The 19,843-nt window shown below is 41.2% G+C and overlaps 1 protein-coding gene across 3 annotated transcripts; it reads left to right on the top strand.

Moving 5' to 3' along the window:
• Positions 1-120: 120 nt before the first annotated feature.
• Positions 121-6,615, top strand: bbs12 (Bardet-Biedl syndrome 12). 3 transcript variants are annotated; one of them, XM_055647286.1, is made up of 3 exons: positions 121-353; positions 2,325-2,497; positions 3,414-6,615. In XM_055647286.1, exons 2-3 carry the CDS (start codon positions 2,432-2,434, stop codon positions 5,511-5,513), a joined length of 2,166 nt encoding a protein of 721 aa, XP_055503261.1. In that variant the 5' UTR covers positions 121-353; positions 2,325-2,431; the 3' UTR covers positions 5,514-6,615. The 3 variants fall into 3 exon arrangements, with proteins under 3 accessions (XP_055503261.1, XP_055503270.1, XP_055503279.1); XM_055647295.1 differs by lacking the exon at positions 2,325-2,497; XM_055647304.1 differs by lacking the exons at positions 121-353; positions 2,325-2,497 and adding an exon at positions 2,512-2,628.
• The last annotated feature ends 13,228 nt before the right edge of the window (positions 6,616-19,843 follow it).

The raw sequence follows: 19,843 nt of genomic DNA on the forward strand, positions 1-19,843 counted from the left end.
GCCGGGCCCCGTCAGTGACGTCACGCGGCGGGCGGCGGCGGCGCGCGCTCCGTCTCGCAGCAACAACGCGCGCAAACTGCCGCCGCCAACCGCCGCCAACCGCCGCCAACCCAACCGCCGCCAACCCAACCGACGCACAAGAAATAAAAGCTGCAGACCAAACTACTCAGCTACTTCGATCATTCGATCTGGGCGCCGATATTCATTGATCCATTCATACCCTGACGTGGAGCTGGGAATAATAATAATAATAATAATAATAATACGGCTTATTCGCCGGCTTTTTAAAGCGGCGCTTCTCCCCAAACCGGGCGCAAGTTGCTGAAGGCATCGCGGCTGATCTGATGGAGCAGGTAATCATTAATGTAAACAAGGTCAACAGATGGAGCCTGTGGTCCGTGCAACCTGCCAGAGCGCTGATCCACCCCCACTATGTGCTGGAGAAACTCAGCGGGTGCAGCAGCATCTATGGAGCGAAGGAAATAGGCGACGTTTCGGGCTGAAACCCTTCTTCAGACACACCCACACCCCCCATCAGTCTGAAACATAGACAATAATGCAGGAGTAGGCCATTCGGCCCTTCGAGCCTGCACCACCATTCAATATGATCATCCAACTCAGTATCCCGTCCCTGCCTTCTCTCCATACCCCCTGATCCCTTTAGCCACAAGGGCAACATCTAACTCCCTCTTAAATATAGGGTGGTTGCACGAAAGGTCACTGGGTCATAGGGCTCGACGCACGGAGCCGCTAAATCCAACTGGAAGACATCCGTCACTTCTGGTACATGTTATTAATGCTAGAAACGCGTACTTTCCTACCTGTTAAAAACGCCAAAATGTTGAATTTTTGCGCTGAAAAAAATCGTGGGAGTCGGGATAAGTGTGAGAGACATGTACCCAACTTTAGAATTCCAAACGTGAAGCGAAATTAAGGTATAGAGAAGCGAGAACTGAAGGGACTACAGCAGCTAAAGTGCTTGGTAAACATTGAAAATATTGAGAATTATCGCGTTTGCTCACGGCATTTCATCAAGTAAGGCATTATTTGTGTTTTTCTTGATTCCTTTGGTATGTAAAAATTCTCAGAAGTGATAAATCTGGCTGTAAATGTTTCTTCAGATGAGTTTTCATTTTGTACGTAAAAACCCACAAGAACCATGGGTGATTTAAAAAATTTACAGCCAGATTTATCACTTCTGAAACTCTTTGGATGCCAAAGGAATCAAGAAAAAACACAAATAATGCCTTAGTTGATGAAATGCAGTGAGCAAACGGCCAATGTTCGCCAAGCACTCTGGCTGTTGTCCCTTCAGTACTCTCGTTTCTATCTGCCGTCATTTCTCCTCACTTTTGGAATTCTGAAGTAGGCTAAATGTCTCACAAGCTTATCCCGATTTCCATAATTATTTACAGCGCAAAAATTGACAATTCAGCGGGTTTTAACGGGCCCACTTTGTTGGAAACAATGGTAAGTGCCTACCTGCAGTACATCGCGTGTAATCCATTTGGAGTAGCGTAGCAACAGTACGGGTCATGGGTCGTGACCCGACTGCCGTGAAACCTCCCTATAGCCAATGAACTGGCCTCAACTACCTTCTGTGGCAGAGAGTTCCGGAGATTCACCACTCTCTGTGTGAAAAATGTTTATCTCATCTCGGTCCTAAAAGACTTCCCTCTTATCCTTAAACTGTGACCCCTAGTTCTGGACTTCCTCAACATCGGGAATAATCTTCCTGCATCTAGCCTGTCCAACCCCTTAAGAGTTTTGGCCCTATTTCCTTCGCTCCATAGATGTTGCTGCACCCGCTGAGTTTCTCCAGCATTTTTGTCTACCTTCGATTTTCTAGTATCTGCAGTTCCTTCTTAATCATTAATGTCAACAAGATCAACAGATGGAGCCTGTGGTCCGTGCAACCTGCCAGAGCGCCGATCCACCCCACTATACAAGGTAGATTAAAAATGCTGGAGAAACTCAGCGGGTGAGGCAGCATCTATGGAGCGAAAGAAATAGGCAACGTTTCGGGTTTTACCATATTAATAACAGGATCTAAATTCTTATTAGGTATTTAATGAACTGGATCAAAAAAATCCAGATGCCCAATACTTGCTGGTTTTGTTGCAATGATTGAAATCGTCAATTTCAATCTTCACGATTAAACCAGTTGGATGCATTTTGCTTACTTAATAGATTTCTATGCCTATTTCTTTCCCTGTATCCTTTTTACAATTGAGTAGTCTATAGTTCATTCATAGTAATGTGAATCATTTTATCCTTTATCACAATTTATATGGAATCTATTTCTATTATCACATTTGTTGCAGACCATTGCAATCCATTATTTCATCTCCAGTAAAGTAATCCAGACGGAAGATAGACACAAAAAGCTGGAGTAACTCAGCAGGACAGGCAGCATCTCTGGAGAGAAGGAATGGGTGACGTCTCGGGTCAAAACCCTTCTTCAGACCATTTGCTACTTTTTCTAAACACGTTACATGTCATTTTCATATTATCAGCATCATATGCTTTCGATATCAGAGTTCATTTATCTCCTTTGCGCTTGTTGCACACTGCAGAATATCACCTGTTTTTCTCACTTATTTTGGATATTATGAACATATGGTTTAAGTAATTAATATTTTTTATCATTTCAAAGCTACAATATTGGCACAAAGTCTTATGATGGATAAAGAAGTTGATTTATAAGAGAAAAGAGAGAAATAAAGCTTTAGGGGTTGAATATCAGAATTTAGGACATAGCTGAATATATGGAGACAAGTGGAATGATTGAATTCAGGGATTCCTCAATTGTAGTTATAGGAAAGCAAAGGAAAGTTATAGGACTGCAGGAAATGTCAGTGGTATGAGGGGTATTTGATGAATATAAAATTAAAGGGGGAGGGGGTGAAGATTTTATGACAATGGGTGAGCATGACCAAATTAAAATCTGAAAACCAGAGTTCTAGATGGCAAGGTTATAACTTAGAATGAGGACATTTGGGCAGATGTGTATTACATAGTCAAGTATAATGGTAAGCACAATGTCACTGAGGGCTTGGATAACAGAGGAGCTGTGGCAGGTGGTGGTTAAAATAAATGGTCTTCTAGTAGGCTAATTATACAGTATTAAAGTTTATTAGCTTTAAGTAATTTTTCACAGACATGCTGAGTGAAAAATAGTTTATCTTGGAATGCATCGGGAATGTTGGTGGAATAGAACCAAGTACAGTATAAACCATGCAAACATGGAACCTCTTATGCTTTCTGATGGTATTACCCAACAGAGCACCAAGTGGAGAAAAGTCAGAGAGGGGCGAGCACAGAATTACAGCAAAGATTAGCATTTTAAAGATTTTTGAATTTACAACACGATTTCAATACTGCTAAGTATTTTTGACTTTCTCTTTTGACAGCCTTTTGGAATGCAATGCAGGTTCCTAAGCAGGAAATCACACTTGGGTCTGGAGCAGATCTCTGCGCTGGCGGCATCTGGCAGAACATTGCTTGGTTTAAAAAAATGCTACAAATTCATTGTGGATGACACCACTGGAGAAACAGCTGTGATTTGTTCTGCATTCAGACTTTTGGAGAATCTACAGCTGGATTGTCCAGTTGGGCAGTTGTTGAATGAAGCCGTACAGGCACATCATAAGCAATACAAATCGGGTACAACCACCCTTCTCTTTCTTGCTGGATCTTGGAGTAAAGCTGCTCTTAATTGTTTACAGCAAGACATTCCCATTCCATTCATAGTATCTGTGATGTATGAAGCATTGGAACATTGTTTTGAGGTACTAAAGTCACATCAGATATCCATTGATAGCATTTTGAAAAGATCATGCTGTAAACAGAATCCAGAAACAAGTAAATCATGTACCTTGAATAGCTCTAGTGTGCATCCAGATGAAGTAGTAACGGTATCAACTCAGTCAACAACTTCAATTCAAGGCAGTTCCACAAAAAACAATGAAAGTGCCTCTATGGGGTGTTTTTCTAGACATATTATTGCCCGCGCCTCTGCAGGCTTAGGTAGAGAAACCTCAATGCACAAACAATCAAAATCAAAGGTAAAGATGAGCCGGCACTTCACTACTCCTGAAAGCCAGAAACAAGAAGAAACCATACTGGATTTATCAAGTAATTGCCAAAATGATTCATTTGCATCTACAGCTGACTACACATTTTTTACAGCATTGGCTTTATCCTTGAGCCATGGAAATGAACAGATGATGCAATTGGCAATAGAAACCTATAAAATCCAGACACAACATTTTGGAGCAGAAAATGTTTTTTACGGAAGTCTCCCTGAATTGGATGTTGGGAAGTTAGTTATATATTTATTTCCTGGACTGAGTGAGTTCTATTCCTGTGTTAGTCCAGGTTTCATTGCATTAATCTCAGGCGAGCAATCCATAATTGTCAAATGTCTGTCAAATCTGCCCTTGCATACTATATTCATAAATGGAGATTTGACTGATAAGTACCAACATCCTGGTTTCAATAGAATTTCAAATGTTACTGTGGTTACACGAGAGATTAAGGATGTTTCTAAAAGTTTGGAAGAAGAATGGTTGGATGCAGCAATGGATATACTTCATAAATTTCACGTTAATTTGATTTTAGTAAAGGGAATAACATCTCCATGCTTAAAGGATAAGTGTATGAAAGAAAATATTTTGATAATTCAAGAAGTGAAAGACTCTGTGATGCATAACTTTGTGGAGGCTATGGGAGCTATCACTGTAAGTTACATTACACAAGTAAATGAAAATTGTGTGGGAACAGGAGCACATTTGTGTTTCTGGAAAAATAATAATGCACCAAACCTGGAAGATAGAGTTGCTGTGCAGATAAATACATTTAAGACCTCAGTAATTACAATAGTACTTTGTAGTCCTTTAAGTTGTAAGCTGCAGACAATGGAAGACCAATTCTGGACTTGTGTATATCGTTTAAACTATGCCCTTCGTGAGAGACAAATCTTCCCTGGTGCAGGTGCCACTGAGCTTTTATGCCTCCATCATCTAAAACAGCTAATATTAGAAGCAAAGATTTTTAAACCAGGAATTGATGCACATTGTTCTTCACGCTTTGTAGACACAACAATACTGTATAGATCACAAGTCTTACAGTCTTTGGCTGATGGCCTAACTGAATATCTTGTGGCTGCCATGTTTAATACAGGCATGTATATAACACCACTGGATGCTTTAACAGAAGTGCAGAAGTGCCTTTGCAACAATGTTGGGTTATTTCCTATCATTTCAGAGGTATCAGGGAAGGGCATGAATCTTGTTATGTCAGGCACATCTGATTTTACTAAACTAAATGAAGGTTGCTTGGAGTACAATGTCCATGATAATGTCACTATCAAGCTTGAAGCCTGGCGAAGGGCTTTGAATTTAGTGCTACTGGTACTGCAAGCAGATGCTGAAATCATCACAGGTAGCCAAGCTAAAACTTCCACAGCTGATAGAAAAGTTAATTTCCTTAACTCATATTTATCCATTTGAGCAGATCGTTTCGTGAATGCAGTTTAATTTGGATCTTGATGTATGGGGAAAAATAAGGCTATCCACAGGTTGACTACTATTGATGGTACATTTTGCAGGAAATTCTGCATCAAACTAATATCATTCACCCATTTGAATGCAGGGAATACTTTGCAAGAGCATCTAAATGTAGACGTCCTGGACTTGCTGACAAGTTACTCCCAGTGAATCTGTCACAATGCTGTCTTAGATGAATGCTTTCAATGATTAAACGTTCCCCTCAACTCCCTCAAGGTTCTAGCACATCTAAACACTAAGGGAAATATATAGTTGCTAATTAGCCTACAAACCAATTCATCTTTGCCAATTGGTAGGAAACCGGAACATCCAGAGGAAACCCATGTTGGCAAGAGAGAACATACTAACTCCACAAAGAAGATTAGTTCAGGATTCAACCCACATCGCTGGAACTGTCAGGCTATACCAAAGTGCTGTCCTTCTTCAGGCCTACTTAAGTCTCGTGGGATCGTGACCATGCACAGGACATTGTCCATTGAGTGTACAATACTTTTGTCCAGGAAGTAGATCTTTCGGGATGTACTTACGGGTAAGTAAGGATTAATTGGGTATTTGAATAGTGAGTGCAGCTATGAGCGTTGCTTGGCAAAATCTAAATCTTTCATCTTGTTCCAAAATGAAGTTTTGGAACTTCCCAACTCATTGCATCTGGTTTTTTTTTGCAGTATCTTTGACCTTTGCATTTGATTATACGGTATACTGACAATTAGAATAAATAAAAATATTGTTAGCATTCCCTTTATAAAATACACGGTCATGTAGTATTATTCTGTGACTCACATAAGACGGATGTTCCTTTTATAGTTTAAAATGGGTACATTATTGAGTGATGTTCTCCATTAGAACTTAGGACCTGTGAAGTTCAATGGATGTATAAACATATCATTCTTTAAATAAAAATACTTCAAAAATTAGCCAATGACAGATTTATTTTCCTGTATTGACAACAAACATTGGTTTAAAAAAATTGTTTTTTTTTATTATGTCCAGCATTTAACTTCTCTGCCTATTGTTCTTTTAACAAAGAAAAATAATCTGTTTTAGAAGTTCAGCCACAAATATTTCCTCTCTTGCTTCTCTCTCCTCAGTCTCCCTTCATACATTGTTATTGTTTATTTAAGTATAGAACTGTTAGTTACTGATATTGCCAATAAAATGACAATGATAATAATGTGGTATTTGTGGAATAGTCTTCACAGGGAGACAGGTGAACTTTTCAGTTACAACAAGGTGTTCATTTGCCAATCTGGTCATAGAAGGAAGTTTACATTTGAGCTTGATCCTCCAACACTCTATTGAAAGAGGTACAGACTGTTCCAAATAAAACTATGTTCTATAAATCCATAATGGCTAGTGTTCTCATCTTCTGCCTTTGGAGATTTTCCTTCCTCTTTTCATATACTAATTTACTTTGGCTCTTAGACCAAACTTTCCCAACAAGACTTGCCCAGTTAAGTTGAGGAGATTCTTTGTCTGCTACCCACATCATATAAAAAAAGTATTTTCATTCATCATTGATATTCTGAGAATTTGGCAAAGTGTCCTTCACATGGATGTGAACTTCCTGTTAAGTATGAGGCTAGACACTAGCTGTGTGGAACCTTTTCACAGGAGTACCATACATATAAATAACCATTGCATAACAAAAGTCAAAATCTGTAGTAGGAGAATATCATGCGTAGCTGAAAATTCCCTTTTAAAATATAATGTTAACATAACACTGAAACTAATATATATTTAAAAATTAAAAGTTGAAACAAATAATTCAAGTATACCAAGGCTTGCTTTGTACTTCATCTTGAATTGGAGTTTTTAAAGGTAAAGTGTAGAATAAATTGCATTGCTACTTTCCCAAACTCTCCATTCTGAGGCATTTAGTTTGGCCCAATCATATTTTCCATTGCTAACTTTAAAGTTATTTTTGATGTTGACATGATTTAGCATGTTTACACATCTGGCCTTGGGGTTAACCAAAACTTTATTACCATATGCCACACTTATCTTTCCCTACACCAGGGCTTATCCTTGACAAATAAAGAAAATAGCACAGAAAAACATGTTGAGAAAGTAAGTAAGATCGGAGAGAAAATTAGTGCGACCTCTATTACAATCTTTAATTTATCCCAGGATAATTATCAGTGGATTAAATCTGCCATATAATCATTTGAAAGCCAGCTGGTCAGAATTTAGGTCCTACATGTTCCCTTGAGGAAGAAAGAGAAGAATTTGATGGTTTGGGAACCTTGGATGACAGGAGGTATTGTAAATTTAGTCAAAAAGAGAAAGGAAACATTTGTGAGGGTTAGAAAGCTGAAATCAATGGGTCCCTTGAAAAATATAAATGAAGCAGAAGAGAACTTAAACAGGGAATCTGGAGGACTAAAGGGGGCTATGAAAGGTATTTAGTGTATCGGAAGGAGAATCCCAAGGCATTTCATCCAAACTTTAAAAACAAGAGTAACCAGTGACAGGGTAGGATAACTCAAAGACAAAAGAGGGAACTTATTCCTGGAGCTAGAGGAACTGAGCAGAGAATAAACAAAAATTAACCAAATGCCATAATCATGGCAGCCAGCAGAAATCTACTATATTGCCATTCAACATTTGACCAACAATAAACAGTTGCAGTCACATAGGGATATATTTGATAAGATAAGGAGTGGGTACTGGAAAGGTACAACCCAGAACCTTGGGGAAGAGCAGTGGAAATGGAACAAGATTATCTTCAACTAAGGCTAAGGGAAATTCAATCCTTAATAAAGTACATTCGGTCATTGATTTCAGCATCCTACAATGGGAAAAAAAGATGTTACCAGGGACAACTTACAATTGGTTTGAAGGATTGTTGCACTGCATTTCCTAAATGTAACTGAGTATCAGGGAAAGCCATCTTAACTGCTTAAATAGCAGCATAAATTTAAATGGCAAACTGGGAGATGAGAATCTGAGAAAGGAAATTGGCATAAAAAGTTCAGTGATGAGGAGAAGACGTCTCCACTGTTCAGACTGCTACATCTTCACAACTGAGTAAAGAAATATATTGAAGATAGATACAAAAAGCTGGAGTAACTCAGCGGGACAGGCAGCCTCTCTGGAGAGAAGGAATGGGTGACGTTTCAGGTCAAGACCCTTCAGACTGGTTAGGGATAAGGAAAACGAGAGATATAGATGGTGATATGGAGAGATAAAGAACAATGAATGAAAGATATGCAAAATAGTAATGGTGATAAAGGTAACATGCCATTGTAAGCTGTAGTGTGAAAATGAGAAGCTAGTGCAACTTTAAAGGTGAAATTATTATGGGGAACAAGGAAATGACAGATGAGTTGAACAGGTACTTTGGATCCGTCTTCACTAAGGATGACACAAACAATCTTCCAGATGTATGTACTGGTGGCCAGATGATCTGGGGTGACGGAGGAACGGAAGGAAATCCACATTATGCAGGAAATGGTGTTGGGTAGACTGATGGGACTGAAGGCTGATAAATCCCCAGGGCCTGATTGTCTGCATCCCAGGGTACTTAAGGAAGTGGCTCTAGAAATTGTGGACGCATTGGTGATAATTTTCCAATGATCTATAGATTCAGGATCAGTTCCTGTGGGATTGGAGGGTATCTAATATCCCACTTTTTAAGAGAGGTGGGAGAGAGAAAACGGAATTATAGACCAGTTAGCCTGACATCAGTGGTGGGGAAGATGCTGGAGTCAATCATAAAAGACGAAATAGCAGCACATTTAGATAGCAGTAACAGGATCGGTCCGATGGATGGATTTATGAAGGGGAAATCATGCTTGACTAATCTTCTGGATTTTTTTGAGGATGTGACTAGGAAAATGGACAAGGGAGAGCCAGTGGATGTAGTGTACCTGGATTCACAAAGCATTTGATAAGGTCCCAAATAGTGGGCAAAATTAGGGCACATGGTATTGCTGACATGGATAGAAAATTGGTTGGTAGACAGGAAACAAAGAGTAGGGATTAACGGGTCCCTTTCAGAATGGCAGGCAGTGACTAGTGGGGTCCCGCAAGGCTCGGTGCTGGGACTGCAGCTATTTACAATATACATCAATGATTTAGATGAAGGGATTCGAAGTAACATTAGCAAATTTGCAGATGACACAAAGCTGGATGGCAGTGTGAACTGTGAGGAGGATGCTATGAGAATGCAGGGTGACTTGGGCAGGTTGGGTGAGTGGGCAGATGCATGGCAGATGCAGTTTAATGTGGATAAATGTCAGGTTATATTTGGTAGCAGAAACAGGAAGGCAGATTACTATCTAAATGGTGTCAAGTTGGGAAAAGGGGAAGTACAATGGGATCTGGGGGGTCCTTGTTCATCAGTCAATGAAAGTAAGTATGCAGGTACAGCAGGCAATGAAGAAAGCGAATGGCATGTTAGCCTTCATAACACGAGGAGTTGAGTATAGGAGCAAAGAGATCCTTCTGCAGTTGTACAGAGCCCTAGTGAGAAACCCTTAGGGTTTCATGTCTTTCAGACATAAAAAAACCCGTCACAGCCAATAATGTCTTTTGAAGTAATGTCACTGCAAAAATAAAAATAATGGGACAAATCAAATATAGGAGCAAAGATCTCCTTCTGCAGTTGTACAGAGTCCTAGTGAGACCACACCTGGAATATTGTGTGCAGTTTTGGTCCCCTAATTTAAGGAAGGACATTCTTGCTATTGTGGCAGTGCAGCTTAGGTTTACAAGGTTAATTCCCGGGATGGCGGGACTGTCATATGCTGAGAGAATGGAGCGGCTGGGCTTGTACACTCTGGAGTTTAGAAGGATGATAGGTGTTCTTATTGAAACAAATAAGATTATTAAGGGTTTGGACACGTTAGAGACGGGAAACATGTTCCCGATGTTGGGGGAGTCCAGAACCAGGGGCCACTGTTTAAGAATAAGGGGAAACCCATTTAGAACGGAGATGAGGAAACACTTTTTCACACAGAGAGTTGTGAGTCTGTGAGAGAGCTAGATAGGGCTCTTAAAGATAGCGGAATCAGGGGATATGGGGAGAAGGCAGGAACGGGGTACAGATTGGGGATGATCAGCCAAGATCACATTGAATAGCGGTGCTGGCTTGAAGGGCTGAATGGCCTACTCCTGCACCTATTGTCTATTGTCCATTGACCTGGGTGGGGGAGGGATGGAGAGAGGGAATGCCGGGGCTACCTGAAGTGAGAGAAATCAATATTTATACCACTGGGCTGTAAATTGCCTAAGTGAAATATGAGATGCTGTTACTCCAATTTGCGTTTAGCCTTACTCTGACAATGGAGGAGACCGAGGACAGAAAGGTCTGTGTAGCAATGTGAAGGAGAATTAAAGATCCGGTTAGTTTAGGCGGGCAGATCAAAGATGTTCCGTGAAATGATCGCCCAGTCTGCGTTTGGACTCGCCGATGTATAAAAGTCCACATCTTGGCCAACGGATACGGGTTGGAGGAGATGCAAGCGAACCTTGCAGGTGATGGGGTGGAAGGTAAGGACTATGGGGACTCTGTCTCTGTTGCAACTAGGGGGAGGGGGAGCAAGGGCGGAGCTGCGGGTTACCAAGGAGACACGAGCGAGGACTCATCTATGATGAGAGAGGGGAACCCCTGTTCCCATAAGAATAAGGACATCTCAGATGTTCTAGTATGGAACACCTCATCTTGGGCGCAGATGTGGCGTAGACGGAGGAATTGGGATTAGGGGATAGAGTTTGCAGGAAGTAAGGTGGGAAGAAGTGTAGTCGAGATAGTTGTGGGAGTCAGTGACATCATAGATGTCAGTCTATGTAATAGATGTCAGTCAATAGTCTATTTCCTGTGATGGAGACCGTGACATCATGAAAGGGGAGGGAGGTGTCAGAGATGGTCCAAGTAAATTTGAGTGCAGGATGAAAATTGGTGGTGAATTGATAAAGTCCATGAGTTCTGCATGGATGAAGGAGGTAGCTCCAATGCAGTCATCAATGTAATCGAGATAAAGTTCGGGGATAGGGTCAGTGTACGCCTGGAACAGGGATTGTTTAACGTACCCTACAAAGAGGCAAGAATAGCTGGGGCCTATGCGGGTGCCCATAGCTACGCCTTGGACTTGGAGGAATTGGGAGTTGTGCTTTTCCTAAAAATTGCAGTAAATGAGGTACAAATCTAGATTCCACTTCCAATATCACAGTTCTTCCGCATCCCAAGCACCTCAAAATTATTGTGTCTACAAACGTATCTAATGTCTTACTCAAATGGAAATAACAGTAGTTTATAATTCAAAAAACGCTTGAGCAGGAAATATTTAGACAGGCCAAGATCTTTTATTCTGAAAACCCTCCAGGGATAATCTCAAATTTAAATGTCATCTGGCATTATTGAACTCTCAAAGGGAAGGTTTGCAGTGCTTGGACCTGTCTTTCAAAAAATATCTGTGAACACTTCATTATCCTGGTCAATGTATTACACTGGTGCAGATACTTGGAAAACAGAAATTGATGAAATCTACTGGGAACAATACCTTTCATGGAGATTAAGTTTCTGAATTTATTTTCCAGATGTCATTTTTGGTAATAAATTGGAGTCGACAAGAAAATAAGATCACTTTTGGAAAAATTGTAAAACGTCAGTGCTCCTAACCTGGTTGTAAAATGAAGGTTGCGTCATCATTTTAATCTGCGGAGGAGGTGTAAGCAGCTCACTCAATTTTTCTTTCCAGAAGCGGAAAATAGTATGGTGATGTATTGAAGAATTTGACAACCTAATTTCGGACTAATTAAACGTCCTCCCAGTAATATCTGATTATTGAATTGGAGGCAGACAATATTTACAGATTACCTCAACAAAAAGATGCAGAGATTGAAGAGGGAGGGTGAAGAGGAAGAGGAGGGAGTGCTGGGGGATGAGGAGAAATGAGCCGTGCCTGCGCAGCTGGGGGGAATGGGTGAGTGGTGGAATCTTGCGTGGGGGGAGCAGACCCAACAGGTCTGCACTTGGTCGAGTTAGCTTATAAAATTATGTAACAGCCTGGAAAACGAAAGTAATTCACATTCCCATAGTCGAGCTCTAAGACACTTATTTTTGCCATTTTGAGGTAAAAAAGATAATTGAAAGCAAATACTAGAAAGTAAAGCAGCGTAAGGTTCAAATATTTTCTGGATGCTTCAGATTGCCCATTTACATTAAAAATAATTGGCCTATCTGGGACTATTCCATAAATATGTAATCAAAATCATATGTTTTATGAATCTGTTTCACAACTGTCAAGACACTGTCTGAAATATTTAAACTGAATGCGTTTCTCTTGGCTATTAATTTTGCGCCACAAGCTATATTGTTACAGTATGAGGAGTGTCTCAATGATTTGTATGTGAATAATCCCTGATCTACAGTGGTATGGTGAAATGGGATAAAACAGCATTACAGTGCAAAAAGAAGACTTTTGACCCATGGTGTACATCATTTATCTGTAGACCAATCAATCAAAGCTGTTTCTCTTCTTCCCCATAGTTCTACAGGTTATTTTCCTTTAAGTGCCATTCCAATCCCTTTTGAAAGCTCAGAATCTATGTGGCAGTGAGTTATAATTCATCACCACTTTCTGATTTTCAGATGTTTTTCTTCACATCCTTCCTCCAGCTTTTGCCCATCACATTGTGCCCTTATCTTAGCAATGTTTCAAAATTTTGAGATTTAAAAAATCAAATCTGCAATTTATCCCGTCAGATAAAGCATAAAAAGAAGTTTAATTTGACTCCTAATTCACTTTCATATCTTCAGTATTAAAAAAGATATGGTAATTTTCATACTCTGAAATTAACATCTCGTTCCCTATTGTTTTTCCATTGACTTAACTCAAAAGCTGATTGAGGACAGTCAAAAAACCATAACTTTCTTAAAAATTAAGAGAACTGACTGATATTTTCAGTTATTATAGATTGAAGCATTCTGAAATAATATGAAACAATCTGACTTAGATGACCTGAAATTAAAGCATATAATTAGTTAGTTACCTAATTGTAGCTAATCCCAAATCTCAATTACTAGATCTAAACATCTATCCATTTCTTAATAATAATAATAATAATTTTATTTATAGAGCACTTTAAAAACAAACATAGCTGCAACAACAAAGTAAGAAAGGGTTAACATTTTTAAATAGCCTATGTGTCCAAATAACATTCACACAAGAATTCACAATATAACATGATTTTTAATTCTCATTGTCATGAATTTATAGGCCAAATGGAAGGAATTTAATGTTTAATTCCCGGAAATTAATGTGCATTTTAATCATCTTGCGAGTGGAATTTTGTGGAACGCGATCGATTGGAACGTTGCGGTTGCGGTGAATTTGAACCCCATATTGGCAGGAAAAACACTGCCGGATCGTATGGGGCCAAAATCACATTATCGGCAAGGAAATTTTGATTAAAGTCGTCCTAAGAAGCAAGTTTATATGTAAAATACACGACTTAACTTGTGTTTTGTCCCCTACGTGAGATCCGTTCCATTGACGGCGTTAGAAGTATCTTTTTACTTTACTCCAGGGGTTAAATTGTCCCGCAATTTTTATTTTTTTTAAACTTCAGAGAAAGCAAGTCGGATCGATTATTCTTCATCAGCTTAACAGCCTGCGGAAGTTCGACTCCGACCCCCCTCCCTCAAAGGCGCCAAAGTCGCGCACACGGCCAGTGGCAGAACTGCAGAGCCGCTGAAGGTACCTTTTGTAACATACCTATTTATCTCTGTCTTCAGGACAATTGAGGAGAATGAATAGAGGGTCCATGAGGACAATAACAAGGATTAGGGAGTGAAAGTATTTTTATTTAGGACTGCTACTGTTACTAGCAGTCCTTACTAGGAGGCCCTGTTCATAAAGGGTTTTCTGGGAGAAATGCTTGAGTAGATCATTTTGTCATAAAGGTGTTGAAACGTGCCACAGCTGAAGCTGCAAAATGTTTCCAGACCTGTGCTTTATAACTGCAGGGCGAGAGTAGGCTCAATTCCATTTTCTTCCCCGGCACATCTGTCAACCAAAGCAACAAATATTAATCTGATTAATATCAAACATAAAAATGACGAGACCCTGGGGTATTACTCAGTGGCATTGGGGGAAACTCACTGAGGGTTTGAAATTATGTTATGACAGTTGATTATAATTTTTAAGCAGTAAAAGCTAACAGATCATCACAGCTTGGTTAGGCAACTGCTCTGCCCAAGGCTGCAAGAAATTGCAGAGTTGCAGATATAGACCAGTTCATCACACCAACTCCCTCCTCGCCCCAAACCATCAATTGCATGTACACCGCATCGGCTTGGGAAAGCTGCCAACATAATTAAGGACCATTTCTACACTGGTCATTCTCTCTTCTCTCCTCCCACCAGGCAGAAGAAACCGAAGCTTCAAAACACATATTACCAGGTTCAGGAACAGCATCTTCCGTGCTCTTATCAGAATGGACTTCTCATACGCTAAGCGTGTATTTCGGTTTTTCCATTCTACCTCACTGCAGCATTTTTAATCAGCATTTTCTCTGTAGTTGCGTAACACTATATTCTGCACTCTGGTATTTCTCTCTGAACTCCCTTTTGTACTGGTATACTGTTATTTGATTGGAAAGAAACAAAAAGGTTTCTCGCTGACTATTGGTATCGGTAGCAATAATCGACCAATACCATTGTGGGTTTTGTAGTAATTTTGTCTAATGCTTTAAAATGCTGCTTCTTTTTATATCAGGAATATAATATAAAGTTTTATATAAAGTAGGAATGCGGGTGCAGCAGGCAGTGAAGAAAGCGAATGGTATGTTAGCATTCATAGCAAAAGGATTTGAGTATAGGAGCAGGGAGGTTCTACTGCAGTTGTACAGGGTCTTGGTGAGACCACACCTGCAGTATTGCGTAAAGTTTTGGTCTCCTAATCTGAGGAAAGACATTCTTGCCATGGAGAGAGTACAGAGAAGGTTCATCAGACTGATTCCTGGGATGTCAGGACTTTCATATGAAGAAAGACTGGATAGACTCGGCTTGTACTTGCTAGAATTTAGAAGATTGAAGGGGGATCTTATAGAAACTTACAAAATTCTTAAAGGGTTGGACAGGCTAGATACAGGAAGATTGTTCCTGATGTTGGGGAAGTCCAGAACAAGGGGTCACAGTTTAAGGGGGAAGTCTTTTAGGATCGAGATGAGAAAAACATTTTTTCACACAGAGAGTGGTGAATCTGTGGAATTCTCTGCCACAGAAGGTAGTTGAGGCCAGTTCATTGGCTATATTTAAGAGGGAGTTAGATGTGGACCTTGTGGCTAAAGGGATCAGGGGGTATGGAGAGAAGGCAGGGATGGGATACTGAGTTGGATGATCAGCCATGATCATATTGAATGGCGGTGCAGGCTCGAAGGGCCGAATGGCCTCCTCCTGCACCTATTTTCTATGTTTCTATGAAACACAAAGTTCATTTGGAACCTGTAATGAACCTCTGCACAATGTTTGATTATTTGAGAGTACAGCTCCAACTAGTGGTGAGATCTTTTGCTAAGCATCCTATGAATTATGAAATTGCTCTATGAGGTCATCACCATGGCACTTCGGGCAATCTACACTGCTTCACATATTGTTCCTGAGTTAGCTTAAGGTATGTAAAATCTTTGAAAACTTATTGTCTTGCTCATCAACTCCATTTTTCCAGCTACCTCGTGTGAAGTCCATGACCATTGTTGCCGACCCTCTCTTTCCAAACCAGATTGAAACCTGACAGATCATACAGGAATTAAATTAAGCAGCCAGGCAGTCCAGTACTGAGGAAAAGCTCGAATTAAATCAATAGTGGAGGGAGAAAACATCAGCCAGGTATCAACATTGACAGCTGACCAACAACTTAATTAATGTAGCAAGTCGACCCTATTAACTCCTCAAGTACATAAGAAGCATAAACAGAAGGAGGTCATTAAAAACCTAAAGGGCCTGTCCCACGGACATGCGACTCCATGCGGCAAGCGCGACCTAACGTGGTCGCTTGAGCCGTACGGCCTCGCGGGGCCGGTCCCACTTCGATCGCCAGAGCTGTATGGAGTTGTGCGGAGCTGGTCCCGACATCGCGCGGGGCTCCGAAAAACTGACCGTGTTCAAAAATTCTGCGTGGCAACGGCCTGCCGGCCCGCAACCACATTGAGGTCGTACGCACCGCCTCGACGGGCGTGCACAGCGTCTCGATGCCGGACGCAGCGTCTCGATGCCGTACGTAGCGTCTTGACGGCGTACGCCACGCGCGGACTTCGCTCGAACTTCACGTCACTCACCCGACCTCCGCGCGGCCCCCGCTACTGGTTTGGTCGCGCTCGCCGCATGCAGTCGCATGCTGGTGGGGCCGGCCCTGTACGGGGATCACTCGACCTCCGCGCGGCCCCCGCTTCCGGTTTGGTCGCGCTTGCCGCATGCAGTCGCATGCTCGTGGGACAGGCCCTTTATGCCTGCTCTACCAGTCAATAAGATTATGGCTGGCCATTTTGACATAATTGCGACGTCCTGTGCTATTCCCATTTCCATTGATTACCTTATTGTCTAACTATCTATTGACCTCTGCCTAGAATATACTCACCAACTGAGTCTAGAAACTTCAGTAAGACAAACATCAAATGAATCTAACCCATCAACCTCCATAAGAATCTTTTACATTCAGCCTTCATTCTTCTAAACTGAGGAGAATGGGGCCAAACTAATTAATCTGTTTTTTTGTTTTTTAGGGATAGAGCATAGAAACAGTCCCTTTGGCCCACAGAGTCCATGCTGGCCTGGTCACACTAGTTATCCCACTACACCATGGAACAATTTATAGAGGCCAATTAACTTACAACCTGTACATCTTTGTGATATGGGAGGAAATCGGAGTATGTGGAGGAAGCCCAGATGGTCACAGGGAAGAATGTGCAAACTCCACACAGACAGCACCTGAGGTTGGAATGAAACCGGAGTCTCTGGCGCTGTGGGGCAGCAGTTCTACCACTGCGGCTCCCCAATCTCTCCTCTTGTGACAAAACCTTTGCTCCAGTAAGGAAGACATAAATAATTTGCCGGAAATAGCAGGGGACCGCGGGTCAAAGGAGTTGGAGGAATTGAGTGAAATCCAGGTTAGCCGGGAAGTGGTGTTGGGTAAATTGAATGGATTAAAGGCCGATAAATCCCCAGGGCCAGATAGGCTGCATCCCAGAGTACTTAAGGAAGTAGCTCCAGAAATAGTGGATGCATTAGTAATAATCTTTCAAAACTCTTTAGATTCTGGAGTAGTTCCTGAAGATTGGCGGGTAGCAAACGTAACCCCACTTTTTAAGAAGGGAGGGAGAGAGAAAATGGGGAATTACAGACCAGTTAGTCTAACATCGGTAGTGGGGAAACTGCTAGAGTCAGTTATTAAAGATGGGATAGCAGCACATTTGGAAAGTGGTGAAATCATTGGACAAAGTCAGCATGGATTTACGAAAGGTAAATCATGTCTGACGAATCTTATAGAATTTTTCGAGGATGTAACTAGTAGCGTGGATAGGGGAGAACCAGTGGATGTGGTGTATCTGGACTTCCAGAAGGCTTCCAGAAGGCTTTCGACAAGGTCCCACATAAAAAATTAGTATGCAAACTTAAAGCACAAGGCATTGGGGGTTCAGTATTGATGTGGATAGAGAACTGGCTGGCAAACAGGAAGCAAAGAGTAGGAGTAAACGGGTCCTTTTCACAATGGCAGGCAGTGACTAGTGGGGTACCCCAAGGCTCAGTACTGGGACCCCAAGGCTATTATTTACAATATATATTAATGATCTGGATGAGGGAATTGAAGGCAATATCTCCAAGTTTGCGGATGACACTAAGCTGGGGGGCAGTGTTAGCTGTGAGGAGGGATGCTAGGAGACTGCAGGGTGACTTGGATAGACTGGGTGAGTGGGCAAATGTTTGGCAGATGCAGTATAATGTGGATAAATGTGAGGTTATCCATTTTGGTGGCAAAAACAGGAAAGCAGACTATTATCTAAATGGTGGTCGATTGGGAAAGGGGGAGATGCAGCGAGACCTGGGTGTCATGGTACACCAGTCATTGAAGGTAGGCATGCAGGTGCAGCAGGCAGTAAAGAAAGCGAATGGTATGTTAGCTTTCATTGCAAAAGGATTTGAGTATAGGAGCAGAGAGGTTCTACTGCAGTTGTACATGGTCTTGGTGAGACCACACCTGGAGTATTGCGTACAGTTTTGGTCTCCAAATCTGAGGAAGGACATTATTGCCATAGAGGGAGTGCAGAGACGGTTCACCAGACTGATTCCTGGGATGTCAGGACTGTCTTATGAAGAAAGACTGGATAGACTTGGTTTATACTCTCTAGAATTTAGAAGATTGAGAGGGGATCTTATAGAAACTTACAAAATTCTTAAGGGGTTGGACAGGCTAGATGCAGGAAGATTGTTCCCGATGTTGGGGAAGTCCAGGACAAGGGGTCACAGCTTAAGGATAAAGGGGAAATCCTTTAAAACCGAGATGAGAAAGAACTTTTTCACGCAGAGAGTGGTGAATCTCTGGAACTCTCTGCCACAGAGGGTAGTTGAGGCCACTTCATTGGCTATATTTAAGAGGGAGTTAGATGTGGCCCTTGTGGCTAAGGGGATCAGGGGGTATGGAGAGAAGGCAGGTACGGGATACTGAGTTGGATGATCAGCCATGATCATATTGAATGGCGGTGCAGGCTCGAAGGGCCGAATGGCCTACTCCTGCACCTAATTTCTATGTTTCTATGTTAAGTAGCTAAACTGGTGAAGTTTCACTGCATTCACTCCATCATCCTTTGAGATATTTCATTTATAAAATATTCTAAATGTGGTCTCATCAAGAAGCAATATAATTGGGGGAAAATATCTCCACCCTTGTAGTCAAATCATCCTGTATCCAAGGCCAGCATACCCTTTGCCTTCCTAATTTCTTGCTGCATCTTCATATTAATGTTCAGTGATTCATGTAGTACATTGGATACCTCTGAACATCAACCCCTTTCAATCTCTCACCATTTAAACAGTGCCCTCTCTTTCTATGTTCTCCTCTGAAGTGAATGACCTCATATTTTCTGAATCACATTCTGTCTGTCATGTCCTTTTCCATTCATATCAGCCTCCCTCCCTACGCTAAAGTGACTCATTTATTTATGCGCTTGGTTTTCTGCCAATCCTTAATCCACTTCAGTATATTGGACTTAAATAATGTGCTCCAAGTCTATATAATAGTCTCGTGTGACAATATTTTAACAACATCCTTTTA

This window comes from Leucoraja erinacea, chromosome 1, assembly GCF_028641065.1.
Source record: "Leucoraja erinacea ecotype New England chromosome 1, Leri_hhj_1, whole genome shotgun sequence".
NCBI classification, from domain to species: domain Eukaryota; kingdom Metazoa; phylum Chordata; class Chondrichthyes; order Rajiformes; family Rajidae; genus Leucoraja; species Leucoraja erinaceus.